The sequence below is a fragment of the Peromyscus eremicus genome, chromosome 19 (genome assembly GCF_949786415.1).
Source record: "Peromyscus eremicus chromosome 19, PerEre_H2_v1, whole genome shotgun sequence".
NCBI classification, from domain to species: Eukaryota; Metazoa; Chordata; class Mammalia; order Rodentia; family Cricetidae; genus Peromyscus; species Peromyscus eremicus.
This window is the reverse complement of record NC_081435.1, coordinates 62,144,364-62,167,568: the sequence shown is the minus strand read 5'-3', so window position 1 is coordinate 62,167,568 and position 23,205 is coordinate 62,144,364. Positions and strand designations below refer to the sequence as shown.

Here is a 23,205-nt window from a genome sequence, read left to right as displayed (position 1 = left end):
TTGGTGTGGGCTTTCCCCTTAAGCCACTGGGCACCTTCTCCTGTCTCCCCTGACTCTTGAAGGGCACTTCTCACATTCTGCATCATGGTTATTTGTGTACTTACTATTTGTCTCTGTGAGTTTGCAGTTTTGCTGGGAAATAATTAAGACAGCATTTAGCTGGGCTAAAATCCTTAAATGTTTCTAATTTGAAAATCTTACTGCTGACAGATCCACCGCTCAAGGAAATTATGAGGGTAGGGGTGATGTGACTGCAGAGACGTCAAATCCAGTTTGTAACGAGCTCGGAGCACAGGAAGCCTGGCTCTGACCTTGGCCATCACTGTGACTCAGGTAAAGGCCAGGCTGCATGACATCTCCTCTGTCTACAGAACAGAGTCGTCCAACTCACAAAAGTACCTGGGCCTTTGTAGCCAATGAGTCAGCATAGGAGTGCTGGGAAGGCTTTCCAGTATGTTCCTTCCTGCTCAAGGCACCCAGTTCTTTTTACTTGCAGACACATTTTGAAATACCCCTGCATGAGGAGAGGGTGGAGCAGTGACTCTGGAAAAGAGGGGTGCTCAGAAGAGAACACCTGGCCTTGGGGAGGAACTCATTCATTCCCTCAGGAGACAGACCAAGGGATGTGAGTCTGCTGTGAGGTCTTGGCATCACAAGGCCTACAGAAATATTTACCACAGAGTCCAGGATCAAACATGGGTTCCCCTTTCCATGGACCTGTTATGTGCCTAGTGAGAAACCTTCACAGAAAGTCTCCCTGCCTGTAATGGGAAAAGCTGCAAAGTGAAAATAAAAAGATCATTTGATTCTTTTGTCAAAGTAGAATTTAATGGATTTGAACATGTGTTCATGGCAACTATGTCAGTGTAGAGGAAGACAGCTTGGTAAGACCTCAGACTAACTTAGACTTTGCTTTGTAGACTCTTTGCTTCCACTCTCCTGAGTCTGTCGTTGGTCCCAGAGCTCTGGGCCCTGGCGTTGCAGGTTTGTTAGCACACAGATGGCCTCTTCTGCTACCCCTGAGCCTTCTTTAACCTTTGTTTCTCTTAGACACGCTCAGTCCCCTCACCCCCAAACCTATTAGTGTGGTGTCTTTATAACCAGTTACTTATTATAGTTGAACAGTATTTTACTGGACATTCAAATAACTGGACCCTTCAGGTGAAACCTTTCCTATCAGTGTCCTTCAGTGTAGGAGAATCCCATATAACACAGAGCATACTGAAACTTTGGACCATTACCACTCCCTCATTAGACCCTGAACAATAACCAAAAGCTCTCAGTATGTACAAAAACATTTCCACAATGTGAAGAACTGTATTAAAGGCTTGCAGCATTAGGAAGGCTGAGAACCACTGAACTACTGGCTCAGACCCCAGTCTATAGGAGGACAGACAAAGCTCCAACAGCCAGAGATGAGAAACCACATCATTCTGGGCTAAGTTCTGCCATATACACTTGGTAGAAGTTCAAGAACAAAGGCATCAGCCGTATGATTCAAATATGATAAGCTAGGAGGTGAGTAGGTGGTTCCCAAGACCTCCACCTAATTCTGTAATTTAAACCCGTTTTTCCACCTGGGTTGGGAAAGGTAAAGCTGAGAAAGCTGGAAGCCTTTCTAGCACGCACTGTCCATGGCGGCACACTCCTATAGGCTCAGCACTTGGAAGACTAAGGCAGGAGGACTGCTACCAGGTTGAGGCCAGCTTAGGCTCTATGTGACTCCAAGGCCGGTCCGGGCTGCAAAGTGAGACCCTGTCTCAAGATTAAAAACCAGTACTGGGCTTCTAAGAAAAGGATGAGAACTGAGTTCATTCGGTTTTGTTTTGCCTCTCCTTATACAAACACTGCATGTTTGAGGAGTCCTCCCACACCCGTTTCGGCCGAGCAGTATCTGCCTCTCAGCTCTTTCACTTATAAAGCTGTGAGAGAGCCTAGAGATGGTTAACTGCACAGAGATGAGAACCGGGGACGAAGGGGAGCTGCTCTCCTGACAGTCCATTCATCACCTTTCTTTATGCTCCTTACTGTGAGCATATTTCTTAGCTACTGCACAGCGTTTCGAATTGAATGATACATTTTCATTATAAGTCGGCTTCCTAGAGAGCTGTAATTCTCAGGGAGGGTAAAAGTAGACAGGTGCCCTGCAGCCTGTGGGAGACCCACAACAGTGCTGCTAGCTAACCATGCCAACTTGTTCTCACTGGTTAACTTTGGGAAACTTAGCGGTGTGCTGGTCAGGTCTTCATTTTCAAACAGGGGAAAGAATTCCTTCTAAGGCATCACTTGGATGGGGTAGAATAATTATCCAAAAGGCTTGAGCCCCTGAGAAGAACAACATGGAAGAGTTGTCAGCTGGCTGTAATCCTGGACTGTGCCCTTCCTTTCCAGTTTTCTTTTTGTAACTCAGATAAGAGAAACACAGGAAGATGTTACAAGTTGGGATTTCTCTAATCACTGGAGCCCACAGACAGAGGCTTGGGAAATGCTCTGTAGTTACTTGACAAGCAAATGCAAGGGAAACCACTCTCACTCCCCTGTGTGAATTCTCAGCAGCTGGGGAGATGAATCCTTTTTGTAGGTGAATCCCAATCTGCTCAAGTCCCTCTGGTCCCATGAAGGTCTCCCCAAGTCAGGTCAACAGAATGTCTGCTCTTAGTGGCATACTGGATGCTGGAGCTTGGTGTGGACAGGGGGATGAAAAGATCTACATGCGATAGAATGGGGGATGCAACTCCATTTCAACTGCTGCTTTCTGTAGTGTATCATTTCCAATGGTAGTTTGGGAAGGGAAACCTCTCTTGGACCCTTTAGCAAAATGTAGGTCCAAAAAAAAGGGGGTCCAAAACCTCCCATGGACCCTTTAGCAAATGTAAGAAGGACACGGGAAGCATGTGTTGGATCTAGGCCCATAAATTTAAACCATAGCTTTCTGCAATACCAGAAACACATCCTTTCTTCCCTGCACTTTCTACAATACCTGTAATTACAAAAAGAAAAGGCACAGAGACACTCACAATTACCTGCTGGAAAGAGCTCTGAAATAAATAGGACACAGAAAAAGGTATCTATTAGGTATGCTGTAAGAGGCCAGCAAGTTGTGGCATGCCAACCCTGCAGGCGGCAGCTCTACCTGCAGCTGAACAGTGGACACCACTTCCATATGGAGCTAAAGACTCAGCATGCGCGGCTTCTCCTTGCTGCTGGGTGAGACATCAGGCAGACCCGGAGTATGAGCTTGCTATGCCTCACAGACTAGCAATTTTAAGAGGGCACGATGTTGGCAGAGAAGTACTCTAACTTGTCTGCCTTAATGGAGTGACAGTTCCTATTGTCTCCCCATCAACTGAATTCCTGCTCTTTACAGCCCAGCTTAAATCTCACTCCTGAGAGGCACAGCTTCTCTCATACTTGTCCTACATCCTTGCACCTGCGTGAGCATTACTCCCTAAATGGCTTCAAGCTTGTGTCTTCTGGCTTTGAGCTCCTGGTGGGTAGGTGTGTTAACACGGGTCTGGATGCTTCACAGAGAGGTATGGAGAGAGACGGTGGGAGAGGAGGTCCCATGAAGGCGAAAGGCTGTTCTCATTCCACAGAAAGCTCTCGTGAGACCCCAGAAATATGTGTCCCCTCTTCCTCCTTGAAAACAGGCTGTATTGTGCTGCAACAGCAAATCCTGTAGGAATGCAGTGGCATGCTCTGTCTCTATGATTTCACATAGCAAGTCTGTGTGAAATCACAGCCAGTGGCTCAGAGGTGGCAGGTGGATACAGAGCCCTGACTGGGAGGGTATCGAGTTAACCATGTCAGGCACATCGTCCTTTCCCAGATGTCCAAGGAGACACTTCTGGAGTGACATCTTCTGAAAGTCACTTGTCCTACCACGAAATAATTCAGTGAGAAAGTTACTGGTAAAATAAGTGGTTCCTTTCACTGAGACGTGTCTTCCCCCACTGGTCCTATCTATCCTAGACTGTCTCACTCTCATATGCTTTCCCTGTGTCTTCATAGCTTGACACAACCCTATTATACATACTTCACAAGTTGTCCATAAAGATGGCTACCTCAGGTTTGTCTGCTCATCCAGGCTATGCAGAGCAAAGGTGTGGTTGCTGAGCATCCATCTCCCCGAGCTTCTCACACAATACCTCCAAACAGTTTGCCCTGGGATAACTTAGTTTTAGTGCATGCGTGCAAGTTTGTGTGTGTGTGTGTGTGTGTGTGTGTGTGTGTGTGTGTATGTGTGTACACTATGTGTGGTTGGTGCTGGGGATTGAATCCAAGGCCTTATGCATGCAAAGCAAGCACGGTACCACTCAGGAACACCAACCCTTTTTATACAATTTGTAAATTAACCTCTTCAGTTGCCTGGAGAATTTGGGGGAACTTCAGAACGCTGGCTTGAGGTCACACACTTACAGGGATTTCACAAAAAGAAAACCAGAGGTCTCTCTCATGCACCCCCAGATACTTACGCCCCCACACAGGCAGCTATGTGTGATGATAAGCCTTTGTTTGAAAAGTAACTCTTGACTGGCTTGAGTAGTACTGCTGGGAACTAACACAGTTCAAGCAAAAGGGTGTTGATTCTAGAACAACTCAGTTGCTGGCTGGTGACTCAGCAGCCCACGTCCTTCTGTGGGCCTCCCTGGGAAACACGCTAAATTACAGTATGTCTTTTCTGCCCATAACACAGAGATGTGGTCATGCCATAACATCCTTTCTTCCACAAACTGTCCTATTACAATTCCAACCCAATTTTTTTTCAAGGAGAATCTGGCCACAGTCCATTCAGTTGGTTTGCTTGCCACTAATGGTCACAACACACAATTCTGAGAACCAGTGGGCAAATCATGGCTGGACTAACGATGCCCTCTTGTTAGTGATGTCTTGGGAGCCCAGCAGATACAAGGGCCAGGAGAGCAGCACCCATAAAAATGTAACGTGGGAGCACTCAGCTCCTCCTCCAGTTTTCCCAGTGAATGAAACCGTAGGTTCTGAACCCAGGGGCTGTGGCAGGCACTGAAAGGCAGCAGAGGCAATGAGAAACCAAATGGCTTATGTCAGACCTGAGCCCTACTCTGCCAATCAAAAGGCAATGCCAGATGCTGCAAGAACAGACTGAAAAGCAGGTGGAGTCTATAACTGCTTCTGCTCTGACCTTCAGAGCGAAACATGAGACAGGCCCCCAGGACACTGCCTCTTGCTTCTCAAAGGGAAGATGTGGTTGAAAAGCCTTTCACATGGCTCCAGCACTACCCTGAACAATTGCCTAAATCTTCTTGGCCTTGAAAAGCTGCCTGGATGCCGCAGATTAGTAACCGTTCTCACCCTTTCCAGGTCAAGTACAAATCCCTGATTCTATCAGCAATTTCCCTTCCAGGCCTGACATGTGGGAATTGTTTATGGTTAAGCTGTTTATGGGCAATTAACCACAGTGTATGAAACTGGTCCCTCCACTGCCTGGGAAAGTGCCAGGTGCAGAGAGGAGGGAGGCCTTGGGCTACCCCCACGCTGGCTCCTTCTACCTCCAAAGAGAGATACTGCAGAGCAGTGGATCCTGATGAGCAGGCTCCAGGGCTGCCACACCACTCTGCCCCATCCTCGTTGACAGTACAAAGCATTTGGCTTCTGCAACATTACTAGTGCACAACGTGACTTTGGAAGAGCTAGTGCGGTAACCACGCACCCTCCATCTCTGGGCAAGTGCCCAGAGGAGAGCCACGGTCTTGGTGTGGCTTCTCCAGGCAGTAGCGTAGTTCTGTTGCACATCCATGACATAGGTCAGATCAAGAGAGTCATGTATTTTGTGTGAGTGGGGTGTGTGTGTGTGTTCATGTAGGTGTGTGCATACGTGTGGATATACGCATGAGGGCCAGATGTTAACACTGGGTGCCTCCCTTGATTGCTCTCTACCGTATTTCTTTTCTCATTCCACTTAGAGACATGCTCTCTGAACCAGGGCCTCACCAAATGACTGGAGTGGCTTGCCATTGAGCTCCAGAGATTTCTCTGTCTCTGGTGCCCCCTCTCCCCCAGCAATGGAGTTACTGACAATACTTCTGCTGGGTACCTAAACTCAGTTTATCATACTCGAGTAACATTTCCCTAGTCTCCATGAAAGTTATTCTTAACTCAAAGAAGCTGTATTTTCTGCAGTGGATTTGATTTCACGTGGAAAGTTAAAAAGGTCCAACTCTAGGTGAGACAATAGGTAGAACGTGCTAACACACATATAAAGGCTCACTTTCCTGCCTCAAAGAGCAAATTCTATCACATGCTACAGTCAACACAGAACCTTAAGGATATAATGAAATAAACCAGTTACAAAGAGGACAGGTATTACATAATTCCACTTAGATGGTTTTTTTTCTTTTTTGGGGGCCTGCCCCCCAGCTCCCAAATAAATCACTAATGGAAGCTTATTCTTAATTAGGCATGCCTGGCCTTAGCTTGGCTTATTTCTAGCCAGCTTTCCTTAACTTAAATGATCTCATTTATTTTTTGCCTTGGGGCTTTTATCTTTCTATTCCTGTATACTTTTCTTTGTTTCTTACTCTGTGACTTGCTGTGTAGCTGGGTGGCTGGCCCAAATGTCCTCCTCCTTCTCTTGCTATTTCTTCTTTCTCCCAGATTTCTCCTTCTATATATTCTCTCTGCCTGCCAGCCCCACCTATCCTTTCTCCTGCCTCACTCACTATTGGTGGTTCTGCTCTTCATTAGACTATCAGGTGTTTTAGACAGGCCCAGTAACACAGCTTCACAGAGTTAAACAAATGCAGCATAAACAAAAGTAACACACCCTAAAATAATATTCTACAACAAGATGAAGCATCTAGAGTTGATCCAAAGACAATATGTAGAAAGACTTAATGTCTTTTGGTCAAAGACAGAAGTAGACAGGGTGGCTGCAGGCTGGGGACAGGGATAGAAGTGCTAGACCATAGTACAATAAGGTTTGCCCCATGAAGGTTCCTGTGTTAGAAATTTGGTCCCAGAATGGCAGTGTTAGGAGGTGGTGGAATGACTGAGGCAAGGCAGGGCTAAGGAGAATTATGGGAAAGTTGTTAGGCCAATTGGTTATGGGCTTCAGGAGGGACTACAGGGCTCCAGCTACTCTGCCGCTTCTTATCGGGTGATGTTCTTATCCTTCCTACATAATCTTGGGCTTTCAGACTAAAACTGTGACCAAGACAAGGCCGTTTGAAAACGCGGTTAGTCTGCGTGGAGTGGTTTGTTCATTCAGGTCTTTTGTTACAGTAGTGGAAGACAGACTAAGACAGGCAGCTGTCTTGAACAGTTTCAGTTTTGCAAGATTAAAGGAATTCTTGAGATGGCTGGTAAGAATGGCTACACGTAACGTCACCGGACTGTATCCTTGAGATAGTAAAGACCGTAAATATTATGCCACCACATTTTGTCACAGTACAATGGGGAACAGATGAAGGCCAAGACTGAGGAGTCCGTTTGGTGACTCTAGCTAGCCCACCACCCAGACCGTGCTGATCTGAAATGCTTCCCCCAAGCCTGTTCCTGTTGACTCCGTGTTTTCAAGCCAGGCTGAAATTCTCTCTGTCAGCGTCCTGTCTGGGTCTTCAGGGTGTAGGAGCTTTTGTTGAGGAGCTGTCCCAGGCTGACAGCACAGACCATGGCTCGCCAGGGCTGAACACTCGATGCTCCACAGCAGCCTGAGGAAGGCCTGACTGCTGACATTACCTGGATGGGTAGCCGGCTGCGCTGATCCGAATGGTCTCCAACACTCCACAGGCTCTGAGCTGCTGCACGGCTCTCTTTGGGTCGAAGCTGCCAAGTAAGACACACAATGAAGGGATGGATGCTGGTAGGTAAGAGAACAAGAGAGAAGGAAAGTACTCCTCTCTTGCAGCAGATGAGACACCTGCTGTCACTGGTTACAGATGGACACACAAGGTCTGGAAAGTACAGACTGAAGGGCGGAGGAGCCATTTCAGCAGTCTGGAGACGGTGCACAATTTTTTTCTTAGACTTATTTATTATGTATACAGTATGTCTGTATGCCAGAAGAGGGCACCAGATCTCATTTTAGATGATTGTGAGCCACCATGTGGTTGCTGGGAATTGAACTCAGGACCTCTGGAAGAGCAGTCAGTGCTCTTAACCTCTGAGCCATCTCTCCAGCCCCTGTGCACATTCTTAATCCCATCCCTTTCCTTGCCCACTTGCCTCCATCAGTCCTGCCCACCATCCCAGACTCATTCCTGTCCACTCCTCCAGAGCTTGCCCTGGGCAGTTCTTCTTTTCACACAGACTTTCTAAGGGCCTGTGTGTGATGGGAGGAGGGGACAGAAGAGGACAGGGCTCAGTGGCACACACTGCAAGGCATGCTGTAAGATCCGTGGGGAAGCAGGTGCTGGAGGGAACCCCAGGGAAAGACAGCAGGAGACCAGGACAGCCAGAAGTCATATTAAGAACCAAGCTGACCCAGAATTAGTCACTTTTTAGAATTTTCTGAGACTACTGTTCCACTCAGAGAAGTGATGAGAAACGTACACGCCCTTTCTTTCTAACTGTCAGTGGCTCAGCTGAAGCCAGGGGCTATACTTCTTCTGTTTCTTGCACTCTGGAGATGAAAGAACAAGTCTGAGGACCCACGAGGTTTACAGCCTTGAACTGGAGAGGCTTTGACCAAACCCCGGTGAAGCTGTAGGCAGCTGGGTCACCCTGGAAGATGAACAGTGGTGTGAACTACATCAGCCTACAGGACAAACCCCTGATATACCTACCATCTGTCACTCTCCCTGACAACCCAGGTACTCTTTTACGGCTGCACAGCCCACCTGGATTCTGGATTCCAAGGTTAAGGTGACCTAGGGACCGCCACCTTAACTCCGCTTCTGTGACAGACTGTTTACTTATCTTTGTGTGACTGGGCCCTGGCTGGCCCATACCACTTTCTCATGCTGCTTACCACAGGAGCCTCCCTCATGAATCATCATAGTGGCAAATGGTGTCCCGAGCTTGCCTAGCTTCGGCATGCATCTTCCTGGAGATGGATGACTCTAAGCTGTTGCTGCATATCAGGCATGCTCTGACTCCATGGAGGTCCTAACTTTGAGGATACCCACACTCTCCTTCAGGCCTGTTCCTGTTTCTACTTCCTCATCTCCCTCACACTGTTTACCCCACTCTGCTGCACCCCCAACCTGGCTTCTCCAAACTCTCTTCCTCTTCACTTCAGCTCTAAATGAGAGGGCTTCAGGTCGCTAGTGACATTATGTGCATAAGGGACAACTCAGTGTTGGATTTTGAGTTTTACGTGGTCTTGAGATCAGTTACTTGATAACTTAATGTCCTCTTATAAGGACCAAAGCTCTGCAGTTTAAGAGGCTTAGAAGACAGAAGGAAACGCTGAGTACCTCACTAGAACCTACCCTTTCCCATACCATGCCGTGAGGTGTCTTTGTCCACTTTGATATGTAGCACAGTTCTGGGATCTGGCCTTTGATTGGCCCCAGAAGAAGCCTCTTAGGATATGAGGGCTGCTCCCAATCCTGGGGAAGCCTTCAGGGTGAAAGCTCTGTTCCTCTTACCTCTAAGGCAGTCAGTCAGAATGGATACTCAGGAGTTTTCAAAAAGTGTTAGATAAATGTAGGACTTTTGTCCCAGGGGCCCATATCCATCCACTACAACTCTGTCCTCTAGGCTACTATCTAGAACAAGTCATTTCTTAGCTTAGCCTTAACATCTCCTTTTGTGATGAGGTCAGCAAAAATATTCCCTACCTGCTCTTCCCCACCCCAGACAGCAGCAGCATCCCACCTGGGGTCTTCTACCTTCTCTTCCTCATCCCAGACAGCAGCATTTCACCTGTGGTCTCCTGCCTGCTCTTCCTCATCCCAGACAGCAACAGCATCCCACCTGGGGTCTCCCATCTTCTCCTCCTCATCCCAGATAGCACATCATCCCACCTGTGGTCTCCTGCCTGCTCTTCCCCACCCTAGATAGCAACATCATCCCACCTGGGGTCTCCCATCTTCTCCTCCTCATCCCAGATAGCACATCATCCCACCTGTGGTCCCCTGCCTGCTCTTCCCTACCCCAGGCAGCAGCAGCACCCCATCTGTGGTCTCCTGCCTGCTCTTCCACACCCCAGACAGCAGCAGCACCCCAACCACAGTCCCTGTGTGGACTAACGCAGCTGGAGAGGAGTGCAGCTGGGCCCCTGCTCCCCACTGACAGCTGGGACCACTTCAGGCAGGACATGACCTCTTGTCTCATTTCCCTCACTCATTTAGTGGGTGTGGAGAACATCTGTCAACCACAACTCTCAGATTTGCTACAGTAATCACAGGTGGAAAAAGGACTTGCAAGAGAAAGTCACAAGGACAGGACAAGGAAAACACTGCATCCTCCTCCTTGTCCAGGGAACTGGGAAGCCCGGATTGTGCAGCATTCTAATCTCATCTCTGCACTAGTAAAGACTCCACCTGCCTCACTATGGAGTGATGAGGAATGGAAAACCAGCTTCTACTCTTAAAGGTGGAAGATAACTAACACCTAACCATTGATTTGATTAAAAAAACCACCAGGCAGAGGTTTACACCGCAGAAAGCCAGGTTTTCACTTCCCTGTTTCCAAACAGCGCAGGAACAGCACAGCCTGGAGCTGTCTGGCTGCAGAGGGAGAAGCCCGCTGCTGCAGCACCCCGCTCCACTTCCGGATTCCACAACCACTTCTACTCTATCAACTTTGCACAGGCCATTCGCTTTCAACTAATTCTCAAGCTCCATAGTATCCCTACAGCCACCACTCAGCCACCAAGACCCTGAGACCAATCAGTCAGCCAATCTCATCCGGTTCTCTACCAGGTGCATCTGGACTGACACTCAACCTGGGCCACTTCCTCCCTGGGAGAGGAAGTCACGCCATTGCTTTCTCACCTTTCTGTCCTCATAGTATTGTCTCAAGCCAGTTCTCTTCTTCCACTCTGTGGGTTCTCAGGGTTTGAACTCAAACCCTCAGGTTTGGGGCACGTGTTTTTACTGGCGGAGACATCTTGTCATTCCTACCCCCCGTACTATTTTCATTGAGTTGTTGGCAGTTACTTCTGTGGCAGTGGTATTTGTTTGTGACAGGCAAGTCCTTTAGCTGAGGGGAAGGGGGAATATCTTAATGTCATTCTACCTGTCACAGCCAAGTGTCTAATGAAGAAGAAATGAGACATATTTCTTGACTAAAAGTAGAGGGAGAGTACTTTTATAGGAGAAGTGCTATAAAAATATACAGGACAAGGGCCCTTAATGGGGCCATTCTGCCCCCTGGGGAACCTTTTGTAATGTGTAAAAATGTTGGTTGTCACACTGATGGAGATGCTACTAGCATGTGTCAGGTGGAGGCCAGTGATGCTCCTAACTAACCATGCTGTCATGTTCAGGACAATCCTTCATGACAAAAAAACGATCTGACCCACGTGTGATGAGTGCTAAGGAGAAGACACCAGAAATAGGAATGGGAGGAAAGATATAGTGAGTTTTGTTTCTAGAATAATGTCAATAGTTTGTGTCAACATATATAGTGCTATATATGTATAACGGGGTACACACATACATGCAGTGTGTGTGGAGGACATGAGTCAACCTTGGGTGTCATTCCTCAGGTAGCATTCGCATTTTTTTTAATTTTTTTTTAATTTTTTATTTTTTTTGGTTTTTCGAGACAGGGTTTCTCTGTGTAGCTTTGCGCCTTTTCCTGGAACTCACTTGGTAGCCCAGGCTGGCCTCGAACTCACAGAGATCCGCCTGGCTCTGCCTCCCAAGTGCTGGGATTAAAGGCGTGCGCCACCAACGCCCGGTCTGTTTTTTTTTTTAAGGTAAGGTCTTTCGACTGGCCTGAGGCTTGCTGGTCAGGCTACCTCGGCTGGCCACGGAGCCCCAGGGATCCGCTCATCTCACATCTCCAGTGCTGCGAACACAAGCATGCACCTCTCACTACACATGGCTCTTTGATGTGGGTCTGGGGATCACACTCAGGTCCTCACACTTGCAAGGCAAACACTTTACTGATTGTGCTATTTCCCAGCTAATAATAATAATAATAATAATAATAATAATAATAATAAAAATAATAAAATAATAGTAATAACAACAATAATGTATTTTAACCATATAAATTGTAATGATTTCTCATTGGTAATTCTCATTTATTATCTCCTTGTATTTCTTTCAAAACCAGGATATTGTAAAATCATAATTAACTGACAAAGAGAGTGAAAGATTAGCTTGGAACCAGCCAACTCTGGTCCTGGTCTGTTTTCCCCCTTTCTCATCCTTCTACCCTCAGGGGTGGTGGTGGAGATGGGTACACTAGGCCTTGCAGAGAACCTGGCATCTGGTTCTCCTCTCCCAGGCCCTGGATGCTTTTCTGCCCACCAGCCCCTTCACGTCAACAGGTACAGGTGCAGAGGAATTCCCAATCACGTCTCACACGTGTGGAGGAAGGGAAGAGAGTAAGCAAGCAGCATGCTTAGCGAGGCTGAGCACAGAGCTCACTTGGGAAGTGACTGACTGGTCAGTATATGACTCTGTAGAGCTCAGCAAGGCTGAGCCCGCCCTGTTCCCGCTGATCCCGAGGCAGGATAAGCAGGCTGGTGTGTTTACACCCAGCTGGCACTTACTGGAAGGGGAGCTTTTCATCATTGGGCTTGATGCATCGGACGTAGTGTGGCGTTGTGGCATTCAGGGTCTCCATGAGCAGGTTCAGGGAAGTGCGGAACTGCAGGGGCAAAACCAGACCTCGGTTATTTTTACTATTCTACACTAGCATTCCAGTGACTAGAGCAGAAATCACTATTACGAATATTGATTCAGAAGGACAGGCACAGGAAGACATTCAGTGACAGTGGTTAGGTTCTAGCTGACACTCATAACTTGCTATGAGTACAAGTGAGTCCTTCCATAGTAGAGATCTTCAAAATAAATGGGAGAGACTACTTCATAATGTGCCTAACTCCCACTGTTAATAAGATGAATGTAACAATGTTATGAATATGACAATAACACAAAACACGAGGGCTAAGAGATGAGAGATCTGCCTGCTGTGTGCTAGAGGCCTGCTGTCCCTGAATATGGGGAGTTCGGTTCTAACACCCGTACCCAAACATGCAGGGAATGGTGGGGTTTGCATGAAATGTCCCCAACCGGCAAATCCTGAGGAATGAAAGCAGGTGGATTACCAGGGCCTTCTCTTTGGAGACACAGAAAGTGAGCACTGCAGTTGGACCTTCCCTCCCCACACGATCTAACGACCTTCCGTGGGACCCTGCTTCTATCCCCTTCTTTCTTCTGTCAGTCCCTTCCAAGCCAGGCCTGCTGCACACGTCACAGGCCTGGGACTAGGACTGACCTGGTAGCCCACGGACTTCTTGTGCTCCTTGTTGGAGACCTTCAAGGGGGGTCTGGAAGAGCGAATGTTGATCTTTGAAGATGATCGAGTCTTCGCTGTGTTGGTGGCAGGAACAGAGTCCTTGTCATTGTGGAACAAGTCAGCCACTAGTGGGAACTAGACAATTGTAGGAAGAAGGGTGCAAAGGAGATCTCTTAGAGTTTAATGTATTTATAGTCTTCCAAAACAATGAAAAAAAAATATATATATTCCTGGGAAATGAAAAATACACGTCCACACAAAACCTTGTGCACCCATGTTCATAGCAACAATATTCATCAAAGCTACAAAGTAATAATGACTCAAATGACCACCATGTGATGAATGAAGAGTGGTCTATCAATGCGATGGAATATTATTCAACAATATAAAGGAACGAAGTCTTCACACATGCTACAACACAGCACAGATGAGCTTTGAAAACATTATGCTAAATATGAAAGAACACAGAGATGTGAGTCTGTTCAGTTGAAGTGTCTAGACAATAGGAAGTGCCCTCCTGGTTGTCCAAGAGGGAAAGGATCGGCAGCTAATGAGTGGAGTTTTTCATTTTTGAGTAATGAGAATATTCTTGAGTTTGTAGCATGACTGCACAATTTGCCTAGCTTACTAAAAACCACCGAGGTTTACACTTCCAAAGAGTGGGTTTTATGGTGTGTGGAGAGCGATACCTCAGTCTTTAAAAGGGTTGGAAAAAGTTGCTTTCCCCAACAGTATTATTAAACACTCATTTACAAAGACTGTTTCTGTTCCTCAAGGTGTGTTAGGAGGCAGAGATGGGCATTCACAGAACTGTGTCTAAATGTTATTATTTTCTAATGCTTATTGTCGTATCTTGTAATGTTATTTGGCTCCCCTGAGTCCTGGGTTTTCCATCAGTACAGCAGGGTTAAGACTGCACCTACTACAGAAGACTGTTACAAGGACCCAGTTGTGTGTTCCTGTGTTAGGGTGACAAGATGCTAATGACAGTTTGTCCATCAAGACTCTCAGCCTGATGAGGACACATCTGCCCTCATTCCCTGAGCAAATCAATGCTGGGCTAGCACTATGAGGTCTCCAATACACACCTGACAGAGGGGGAGGGAAATGATCATGGACGCCTCCTTTGTCAACCACAGCACACTGAATCTCAATAGAAAAAGGGCTAAAGGGCAATGCCTCAGACTCTAGGGTCCCCTAATCCACTCTGCACTCTCTTCCCTTAAAGACCACTTGATTGCATGAGTCCCTGCATGTCCTGGGTGTCTGGATGTCCTGGGCTAGCACATCCGATACTGCTGGCACAGCCAGCAAGCTGCACCCCCTGCTCTTCAGGATGGCAAGCATCACGTTTCTATTTCATCCTTCCACATTTGCTCACTGTGCTCATCTTATCTCAGAAATCCTACCTTCCATTCTCTCTGCATGTCTTAAAGCCTATCTCCCCAGGACCAGCCCTGCATCCCTCGTACTCTTTCCCAACATGCTCTACCCCTCCTAATTGAGTATCCCATAGGCCTAGTCTATAGCACATAGAAGCCATCTTGGCCTATGACGGGCCTAGAGCCCGGTTCCTGCTGAGCCCACTGTGCCCTTGCTGCTCCCAACGCAGAAAGAAGGGCGATATGAGATCACCCGTGTAAGCACACAGAAGATGCGCAGTACTGAGACATCATCTACTTCTATGATTGGGTTATACACACAAAACCAGTAAAAACTCCGAAAATGCAGGTAGACATGTCATGTTTCATACCCTCATGGGATCTAGAGAAAAGACCACTGAAGTAGAAGGTGACTCTTCAGGGGAAGGAAGGAAAGGAGGAGAAGGGGTAAGTGAGGGCAATGGGAGTAAATATAATCAAAGTACGCATGTGCATAAAGAAGTCATAATGAAATTCGTTATTTTGTACAATTAATATCCTCATGGCAAAGGGATGTTATAAAAATTCAGATGTTCAGTGTGACAATGAATCTTGGTGGTGAATGTGATTGGATACAGAAAACACTTCGAGGAATAAGAAATCATGTTTTAGGTGTGTCCAGAGGAATCTCTAGTTCAGACTAACTGAGGGGAGAAGAGCCTGCCCCCCTGAATGTGGGTAGTTCCATCCCATAGGCTGGGGCCTGAATGGAATAAAAGAGAAGAAGGAGAAAGTCTCATTCTACCATGATAGACTAAAGTCTACCATGATAGATTAATATCTTGAAAACTGGGAGCCAAAAATAAAGTTTTCCTCCCTAAAGTTGTCTTGCTCAGTATTTTGTCTCAGCAATGAAAAGTCTCCTAATATACCAAGGACAAGGAAGTCATATGTATAGAATTTAATATAATTCTATATAAATTATATTTAGAATTAACTTAGCATAGAATTGTCATTAACCATATGAGGCAACAGGAATCCATGGGGATAGGACCTACCAGACCCTGCTTCAACCTTTGTTCCTATCCCACTAAACACAGTAGCTGGCATAAGCCCCCCTAGGGCTACCAGACAAAGGCTGAGCCCAAACTAGAGGCGAGCTGGTCCCTGGGTGCACGGGCAGAGCTCGATTCCTTAGGGTTCTTGCAATCAAGATCAAACACATAAAGGGCACCAGAGAAAATAGTCCTCTCACTAGCAACATCCCCTGAACTCAAAGAGGAAACTTTAGGTGAAAAGGGGAGGCTCTGTCCTTAACACACAATGGCATCTTCGCATCAGGCTGCAGGTCCTACATGACAGTGACCAGTTCATGCTCTGGTCCCGTTCTGCAACAATTGTCCCAGGTCTTCCCCAACAGCAGTCTCAGGTTAACACGTATTCACCCGGCACTTAGATGACAAACGTGGGTGTCATGTCAATAGCTCAGGAAGTGACAAAATCATATGACAGGTCCACAACCCACAAAACAATTCAACAGCACACTCCGTTAGTACTTCACATGCCTGTGTTGTGTTTTCAAAGAGTCTGCATTTGCTACTTTTCCTGTTGCTATGATAAAATACCCGGACAATGCAACTCCACGAGAAAGCATTCATTCAGGTTCACAGTTGAAGGGTTTAGTACACCATGGCAGGGAAGCCACTGAGGGAGGAGCTTGAGGCAGGTGGTCACGTTACATTTACAGTCAAGCAGCACAGTGACAAACGCTGCTACTCCTTTTTATCCAGTCCAAGGATACAAGCCTGGTAAGCACGGGTCTCCCCACCTCAATTAACCTAATCAAGATAAGCCCTTGCTGGCATGCCCAGAGACTAACCTAATCAAGATAATCCTTCACAGGCAAGTCCAGGAGCTTGTCTGCTTGGTAATTCTAGATTATATCAAGTTGACATTCAGTATGAACTACAACACAGTCCTAGAAGCCTGTGAAAATTGGGCAGCATGCCTGGACATTGCATTATAATCTGCAGGAGGATGTAGCTCATCTCAGCTCCTGGTAGTCAGACACCTGAATACAGCCATGAGTATATGAATACGTGACAGTATCCACGCAAAGCAGCAAGATGGTGCTGGTGGCACATGAGAGCTGAGCTCACCAAAAAGAAGGCTCTACAACCCTGTTAGCTAATTATACTGAGTGGCAAGCCTAGGTGACTGGGGCATGTAACAGGTCAGTGACCATCTCATCCCTTGAAGGCTTCTTGTAACTCAACCATACCCAGAGTGGCGTAAGACCACTGGCTGGAAGTTGGTGTGTGTCCACTGCACGGGGAGGTGTAGACACTGCACAGCAAGAATTCCCTAATCCCATGTGACGATCTCTGGTGTTCTTTATACAATAATAAAAACAGGTATAAATTCTGAAAAGAAAAGTGCCAATTTTCACCAATCATTGCACCCGGTCATATGCACGAACTCCTGAGGCGATCAACACAGGCGTACCGACCTGCAGGTGCAAGGTTGTGATGACTAATGTTCAAAACCAGCACTCAAGGCTTGTCTCTTATCCCAAGGATTTTAAACTAAAACAAAGGATATAAACAACTATTTTACCCCAAGTATTATAAGTTTATGGTTTAAAGTTAATTTTAGAGTCAAGAGTACTTAGTATAAGTGTTTTTGTTGTTGTTGTTTTCAAAACAGGGTTACATATAGGTATTTTATAATGCAAACTTTCCAGCAACTGTAGGTTATAAGCAACAAAACTGTACACTGTGTGCATGTGCATGTATTACAATCAATCAGCATGCATGTTTGCTCTTCTTCATACCTTCCCTTTCTCATAGAACCAGCCATGAGAAGCACCTTAAATTTCAGTTTTTCAGCATAGTGATTTGTGTGCCAATCATTTTTACAGTTCACTGGCCTAGGAAGTCTAAAAGCACCAACCAATCTGGCATGGGGGCTTTAGACATAAGAGTGTTTGTGTAGCACACGGGAGGCCCTGGGTTTGAGTGCAAGCATCACAAAAGTAAAACAAATAAATCAAAGTATAAACCAGTAAGACCAAAGACCATCTCTCGCGAACAGTCAAGTACATTCTTCTGGCTACTTAATGTCTGTTAACAGACTGGTGACAATCAGCACTAGAGAGTATGATCCCAGCCTGGTCCAGGGCCTGGAAATACTCAAAATATACAGAACCAAAATATTTACATAATAGGAAATAAAGGGGCTCCAGTCCCTACTAAGGATAATGAGGGCAATGTTGTCAAGCAGGTGGCTTTGACGATCCTTCAGTGACATAGTTATAGATTATTTTAAGTTTCATCTGCCAACAGGTGGCAATTTGGCATCTTTGCAACGGATTTTCCTTCTCTTCACATACGGCATTTCAAAGTCATAAATGTGTCTTTTTAGAGGAGAAAGGACCTAGCTGATTGTCTGAGGAATATATCTGTGCCACTATCATAGTAGCGTTACTTTTACTAGGTATTAAATTCTATATGCTACCACAGAAATGAAACCAATCCTTTCCAGTTCCCAGATATCCAACCCATGTTGTGCTAGGGGCTGGCAACACAAAAGTGAACACAAACAAATAGAGCCTCTTACACACTGAGGAGCTCACGGTCTAGCATGGGAGGTGAGCATTTATCAGTTACCCACAGGGTAGAAAGGACAATGACAAGAAATGAGAAAGGAATGAGAAAATGACATGGCTGACCAAATCAGAGTCTGAAAAGAGGAAACCAGGAACGGGGTCTCTCAGGGGGTTTTCCTGTTTGCTTTCTGTTGCTGTTGTTGCTGTGATAAGCGTTATGACCAAAAGCAATTCAGAAGGGAAAGGATTTATTTGGGCTCACAGGTAGAATATCAGTTTACTGTAATCCATCATTAAGGGTAGCCAGGGCAGTAGCTGGGGGGCAAGAAATTAGGGGGCAGGAACCAAAGTGATGGACATGGAAGGATGCTGCTTCCTGGCTTGCTGCCTTTAGCTTGCTTGTCCTGCTTTCTTATACAGCCCAGGCCTACCTGATGCCCACAGTACCATATTTGGGCAGACGGGATATGTGATGGGTAGAAAGCATGTCTCATGGGGAAGTACGTGCAGAGATGGAATTCAGTACATCCTGGGAACTAGTAAAACATAAAGCCAGTACACAGGCACAGTGTGCTCGAGAGGGCAGCGAGAAGGACCAGAAGGTGAAGGATTTTTATTTTCAATCCCAAGAGTAATGATATTTAAGGGAACAAAACAAAACGGGGGGGTGAACAGTACTTACGCTGTACCAGGTGTGCCTGAACACATTCAAGCTTCCCTCAAAACCAAAAGACAGAGATGCCAACACTCTAAGGGAGATCTGAGGCTACACTGGCACCACTCATCCAAAGGATGTGGGGTTTGTTTTCAAAGCTGTGTTTAATTGCAGATCTCTGCTATTGAGATTGCACCCCGGAAGGAGAAGTGGGTTTTGTCCGTGCAGGTTTGTTTCAGTGACTCAGTGGTCATATAGAAAGATCTAGGTTGGTCATGAGACTCAAAGACTAAGAGGAACCCTTATATAACCCTGGATTGTAGGCAACAACAAGAGCCAGGCAGAAAATGCCCAGCAGGACCCGTATCCACCCATCTGCCAGGAGGGTTGGGATACATAGGAACTTTACTGGGGAATGCCCCAAATAGAAACAAACCCGAAAACACAACAAAAATTACAACTAGATAAAGGACTCAAAGGACAAAATACCTACACTACTGGATGGGGCAAAGGGGAAACTCTAGGTTTGCTGTCAGAGCTGCTGAGAAGCCTGCTTTGTACGCAAGCTGGCCAGGAACGGAGAAGTCTTCAACTCTTCCTATGGCAGCCACTGAGATGTGTCCTCTGAGGCTTTTCCACAACCCGCTCCCTCCTCCCTTGACAGCAGTCAGGGTAACACATTCAGACAAACCAAACACATCGCTAATCCTGTTTGCCATTTATGTGAAATGTCCCCATAGGTACCGGCTTCTCTACTTTCTGCTATTCAAGCCTAGATACAGACTTTAAAGACCCGAGGCAAATCTATTTGCAAAGGGATTAAGAGAGGTATGAAAACACCTTTTTAAAGACTGACAGTCTAAGAAAATTTCAATTACAGCTGTGTGCACAGTGTTTCCTTGGAAACCACACCTATTCACTCATAAGATTCTAATGGAGATTTCCTTTCAAACAGACATGTGATACTGAAAGGGGACTCAGTTGAACAGTTTGATCAGGAGCTTTTCCTCAAAAAACTGCTGCAAACATAAAAATAAATGCACCGTTCTTTCACAGGGTTGATGCTACACTTGGGTGGGAGGAGGGTGAACCTTCAACGTTTAAATAAAAAATATTTAATGGGCTTTGAGAGAGGCAGCTCCACCTTGGAAAAGGGAAGGCAACACTGTTTATCAACTGAAGTTCTAATCTGCCTATTCTCGGACACATTTTCCAACAGCCAGGGTAGGGGATGCCAAGCACACCAAGGAACTCATGTGTCATAATGCGAGGTCTCAATAAAGTACCATAGAAGTTCACACTTAACAGTAATGAAGTTTAAAAGCAAACTGTGATGGTGGGTTTTAATTTCAACTTGACACAGATTTGAGTCACGTGGGTAGCAAAATTGTTCTGACCACCTTAACTGATGTGGGCAGATGCACTCCAAATGTGGACAGGTGCACCCCAAATGTGGACAGACTCTCTGGTAGCAGTCCAGATAAAAAGGCCTTTTGCTCACTTGGCCGTCTTTCCTCCACTGAGTAGATTTGCCCCGTTGATGCTGCTGAGTCCTTCACTGATTTTGGTACTAGGGTCCATCACTGACTAAGGAGTAGTGGCAGGAACCCTTCAGGGTTGTGGCCCCAGATTGGGACTGCTGAGGCGCCTGACCTTGTGGACCAACCCTGGTGGGAGAGAGCCACTGTGGGGCTCCTCCAGCTGCTGAGGCTCCAGCCTCAAGGGCTGATCACCTACCAGGTTTTCAGCCGCTCAAGAGTGAGAAAACTTGTTACTGTTTTACAAATTCTTTATGTATGCATATTTCACACACACACACACACACACACACACATACACACACACTCTGTCTCTGTCTCTCTCTGTCTCTCTCTGTTTCTATCTCTGTGTCTGTCTCTGTCTCTCTGTCTCTCTGTCTCTCTGTCTCTCTCTCTCTCTCTCTCTCTCTCTCTCTCTCTCTCTCTCTCTTGGTTCTGCTTCAGAGAATCCCAAGGCACAAACACTGTTTTGAGTGGAGCACTGGGGCTCAGTCTGAGGAGCTTCTCTGCTGTGCCTGGAGCCCAGGGACTGCCAGGCTCAGGGCAGGCACTTTGGACAGACTCTCTGAACCATAATGTTCTTGAGGTCACTTTTCTGATGACATTCAGTGGAGAGATGGTGTCACTTGTGTCCATCCAGACCCATGGCCCAGGCTGCCTGCCTCACACTTACATAAATTTCCAACTCAATAGTTGTCCCCCCCCACCCCCCCCGACTTACACACAGCAGATAGGAGGACATCTTCAGAGGAACAATACTGTCCTATTTAGGATTGCTCCCCCAGCCTCCGCATACACCAAGACATTCCTTCTCTTAAGCAGCAAAAGTTGGGAGGAAAAAGTTGCCATTCTTCGTATTAAAAGAAACGAATGTGTTAATGCCATGCTTTTAAGTGGCATTTCTTTGCTGTGTCCCTATTTATAGCTCTGTAAAGGGTGAGAAGGCAATTAGCTCCATTCTAGCTCTTCACAGTGTAACAGGCTTCCCTAATCACTTCCTCATTATCACTGCTTTGCTTTATCCTCACTAAGTGTGAGTTCTGGGAGGTCCCCCTGGCTGGTGGCAGCTGGGAGTCCTCTATTTCACACCACTTAATTATTCCCGACAAGGTGATAATTTCTTATCAGGTACGCCACATAGAGGATAAAAGCCAATGGTTTCTCATAAAATAAAAGTACTTGAGATAAAATTATAAATTTACACGACGATTTGAGAACTAGCTGTGTTTAGAGATTAAAATTTATCTTTAAAAAATAGGCATTACACTATTCAACTGATGTCCTAGGGTCTTTTATGTTTCTAGATCTATATTATTCTATTGCTGGCATGCATTTGAAACCTAAGTCTCGGAGGACTGCTACCACAGCGAAACATTTCAGAAACCCAGAGTGGCTTGGTGACGAAAGATGTAAATATTCACAATGACAGGTGTGCCGGGCACCAGACAGAGCCTAAGCGCACAGGGCCTCTCTCTACTCTGTAGCTGCATTTATGGAGGCTCATCTGTAGGTTCCGGTTGGGGGTGTAGGGAAGGCAACACAGTCACTAGACTGGCAGAAGAGAAAGCTAGAAGTGTGATGGTTGGGTTGGGGCAAAACAAGGGAGTCTGGCTTTCAAAGAACACAGCACAGACTTTTTTGCCTTTCAGTTTAATGACTCTACAACTGTTGCACATACCCACCGAACTATCAGTTTCACTTGTAAAATAATAGCAAACTACCGAGAGTTATTTGAGAAAGGAAGAGCATGTGTGTATGCACACGGAAGGATACAATGAGTACAAAATCAGAGGGGACTAGCCATGCATATGGTGATTATTTCACCCTTAAAGGATGTACCAGTGTGCTATAATGCAGACTAGGCATTCATTGAAAGATGGTTCATGAAATACGAGAGGGGACGTGTATATAGCTCTGTGATATTTGAATTTTTATGACTAAATTTCTAATAAAAATCCAGTATGTTTAGCCAAAAACACCATCACATGCGGAAAAGAGCAAAAACACCATTCTTCCCGAGGCCTGCTTTCCAGGCCGACTCTTGGTTAGCGTCTGGTCACTTGGATTTCGGGTGAGTTTTCACCATTCCCCAATATGACTGGCTCACTATTTCTAAGTCTGACTGTGCAAACAATATCATCCATTGGTGAGTATCTGATTTTCTCCTGGGAGTCTGGAAGATTAGTTCATGCTAGACCGAGGACGCCTGTGTAAATACCCATTGGCAAACGTTCTGGTAAATAAAGTATCATTGCTCTTGCTTCTCTGGAGGAACTCCACACACCTTGTGTGAGTTCACTGGGAGAGGAGCTTTGGAAGCTTGCACCTGCTCCCTCCCAGATGCTCCCCAACACACCTGCTTTGCTGACTTTGTCTTGAATTCTTACACTTCAATAGTTGTTACCCTATGCACAACCACACCCAACTTCTGCAGGTCTTCCTAGCAAACTGCTGACACTGAGGCCCCCATTACACACTCTTCTAGAGAACTTTCTTCTTGACCTTCACATTCCTGCATCACAACCACACATACCTTTCTTCATCTTGTGTGTGTGTACTAACTGCATTTTTCACTGGACTAAGATCCCAGAGATTGTCTATATGTGTCTATACATGTTTCTATATACATAACTATTCAATGAA

At 46.1% G+C, this 23,205-nt stretch overlaps 1 protein-coding gene across 1 annotated transcript in view; it reads right to left on the bottom strand.

Moving 5' to 3' along the window:
- Window positions 1-23,205, bottom strand: part of Myo5b (myosin VB) — a 213,827-nt gene that overhangs the window by 63,587 nt on the left and 127,035 nt on the right. Inside the window, exons 15-17 of the mRNA XM_059246817.1 lie at window positions 13,381-13,536; window positions 12,653-12,750; window positions 7,717-7,803 (exon numbers count right to left, since the gene is read on the bottom strand). Of these exons, the coding sequence (XP_059102800.1) occupies window positions 7,717-7,803; window positions 12,653-12,750; window positions 13,381-13,536 (341 nt within the window). The remainder of the gene's footprint in view (window positions 1-7,716; window positions 7,804-12,652; window positions 12,751-13,380; window positions 13,537-23,205) is intronic.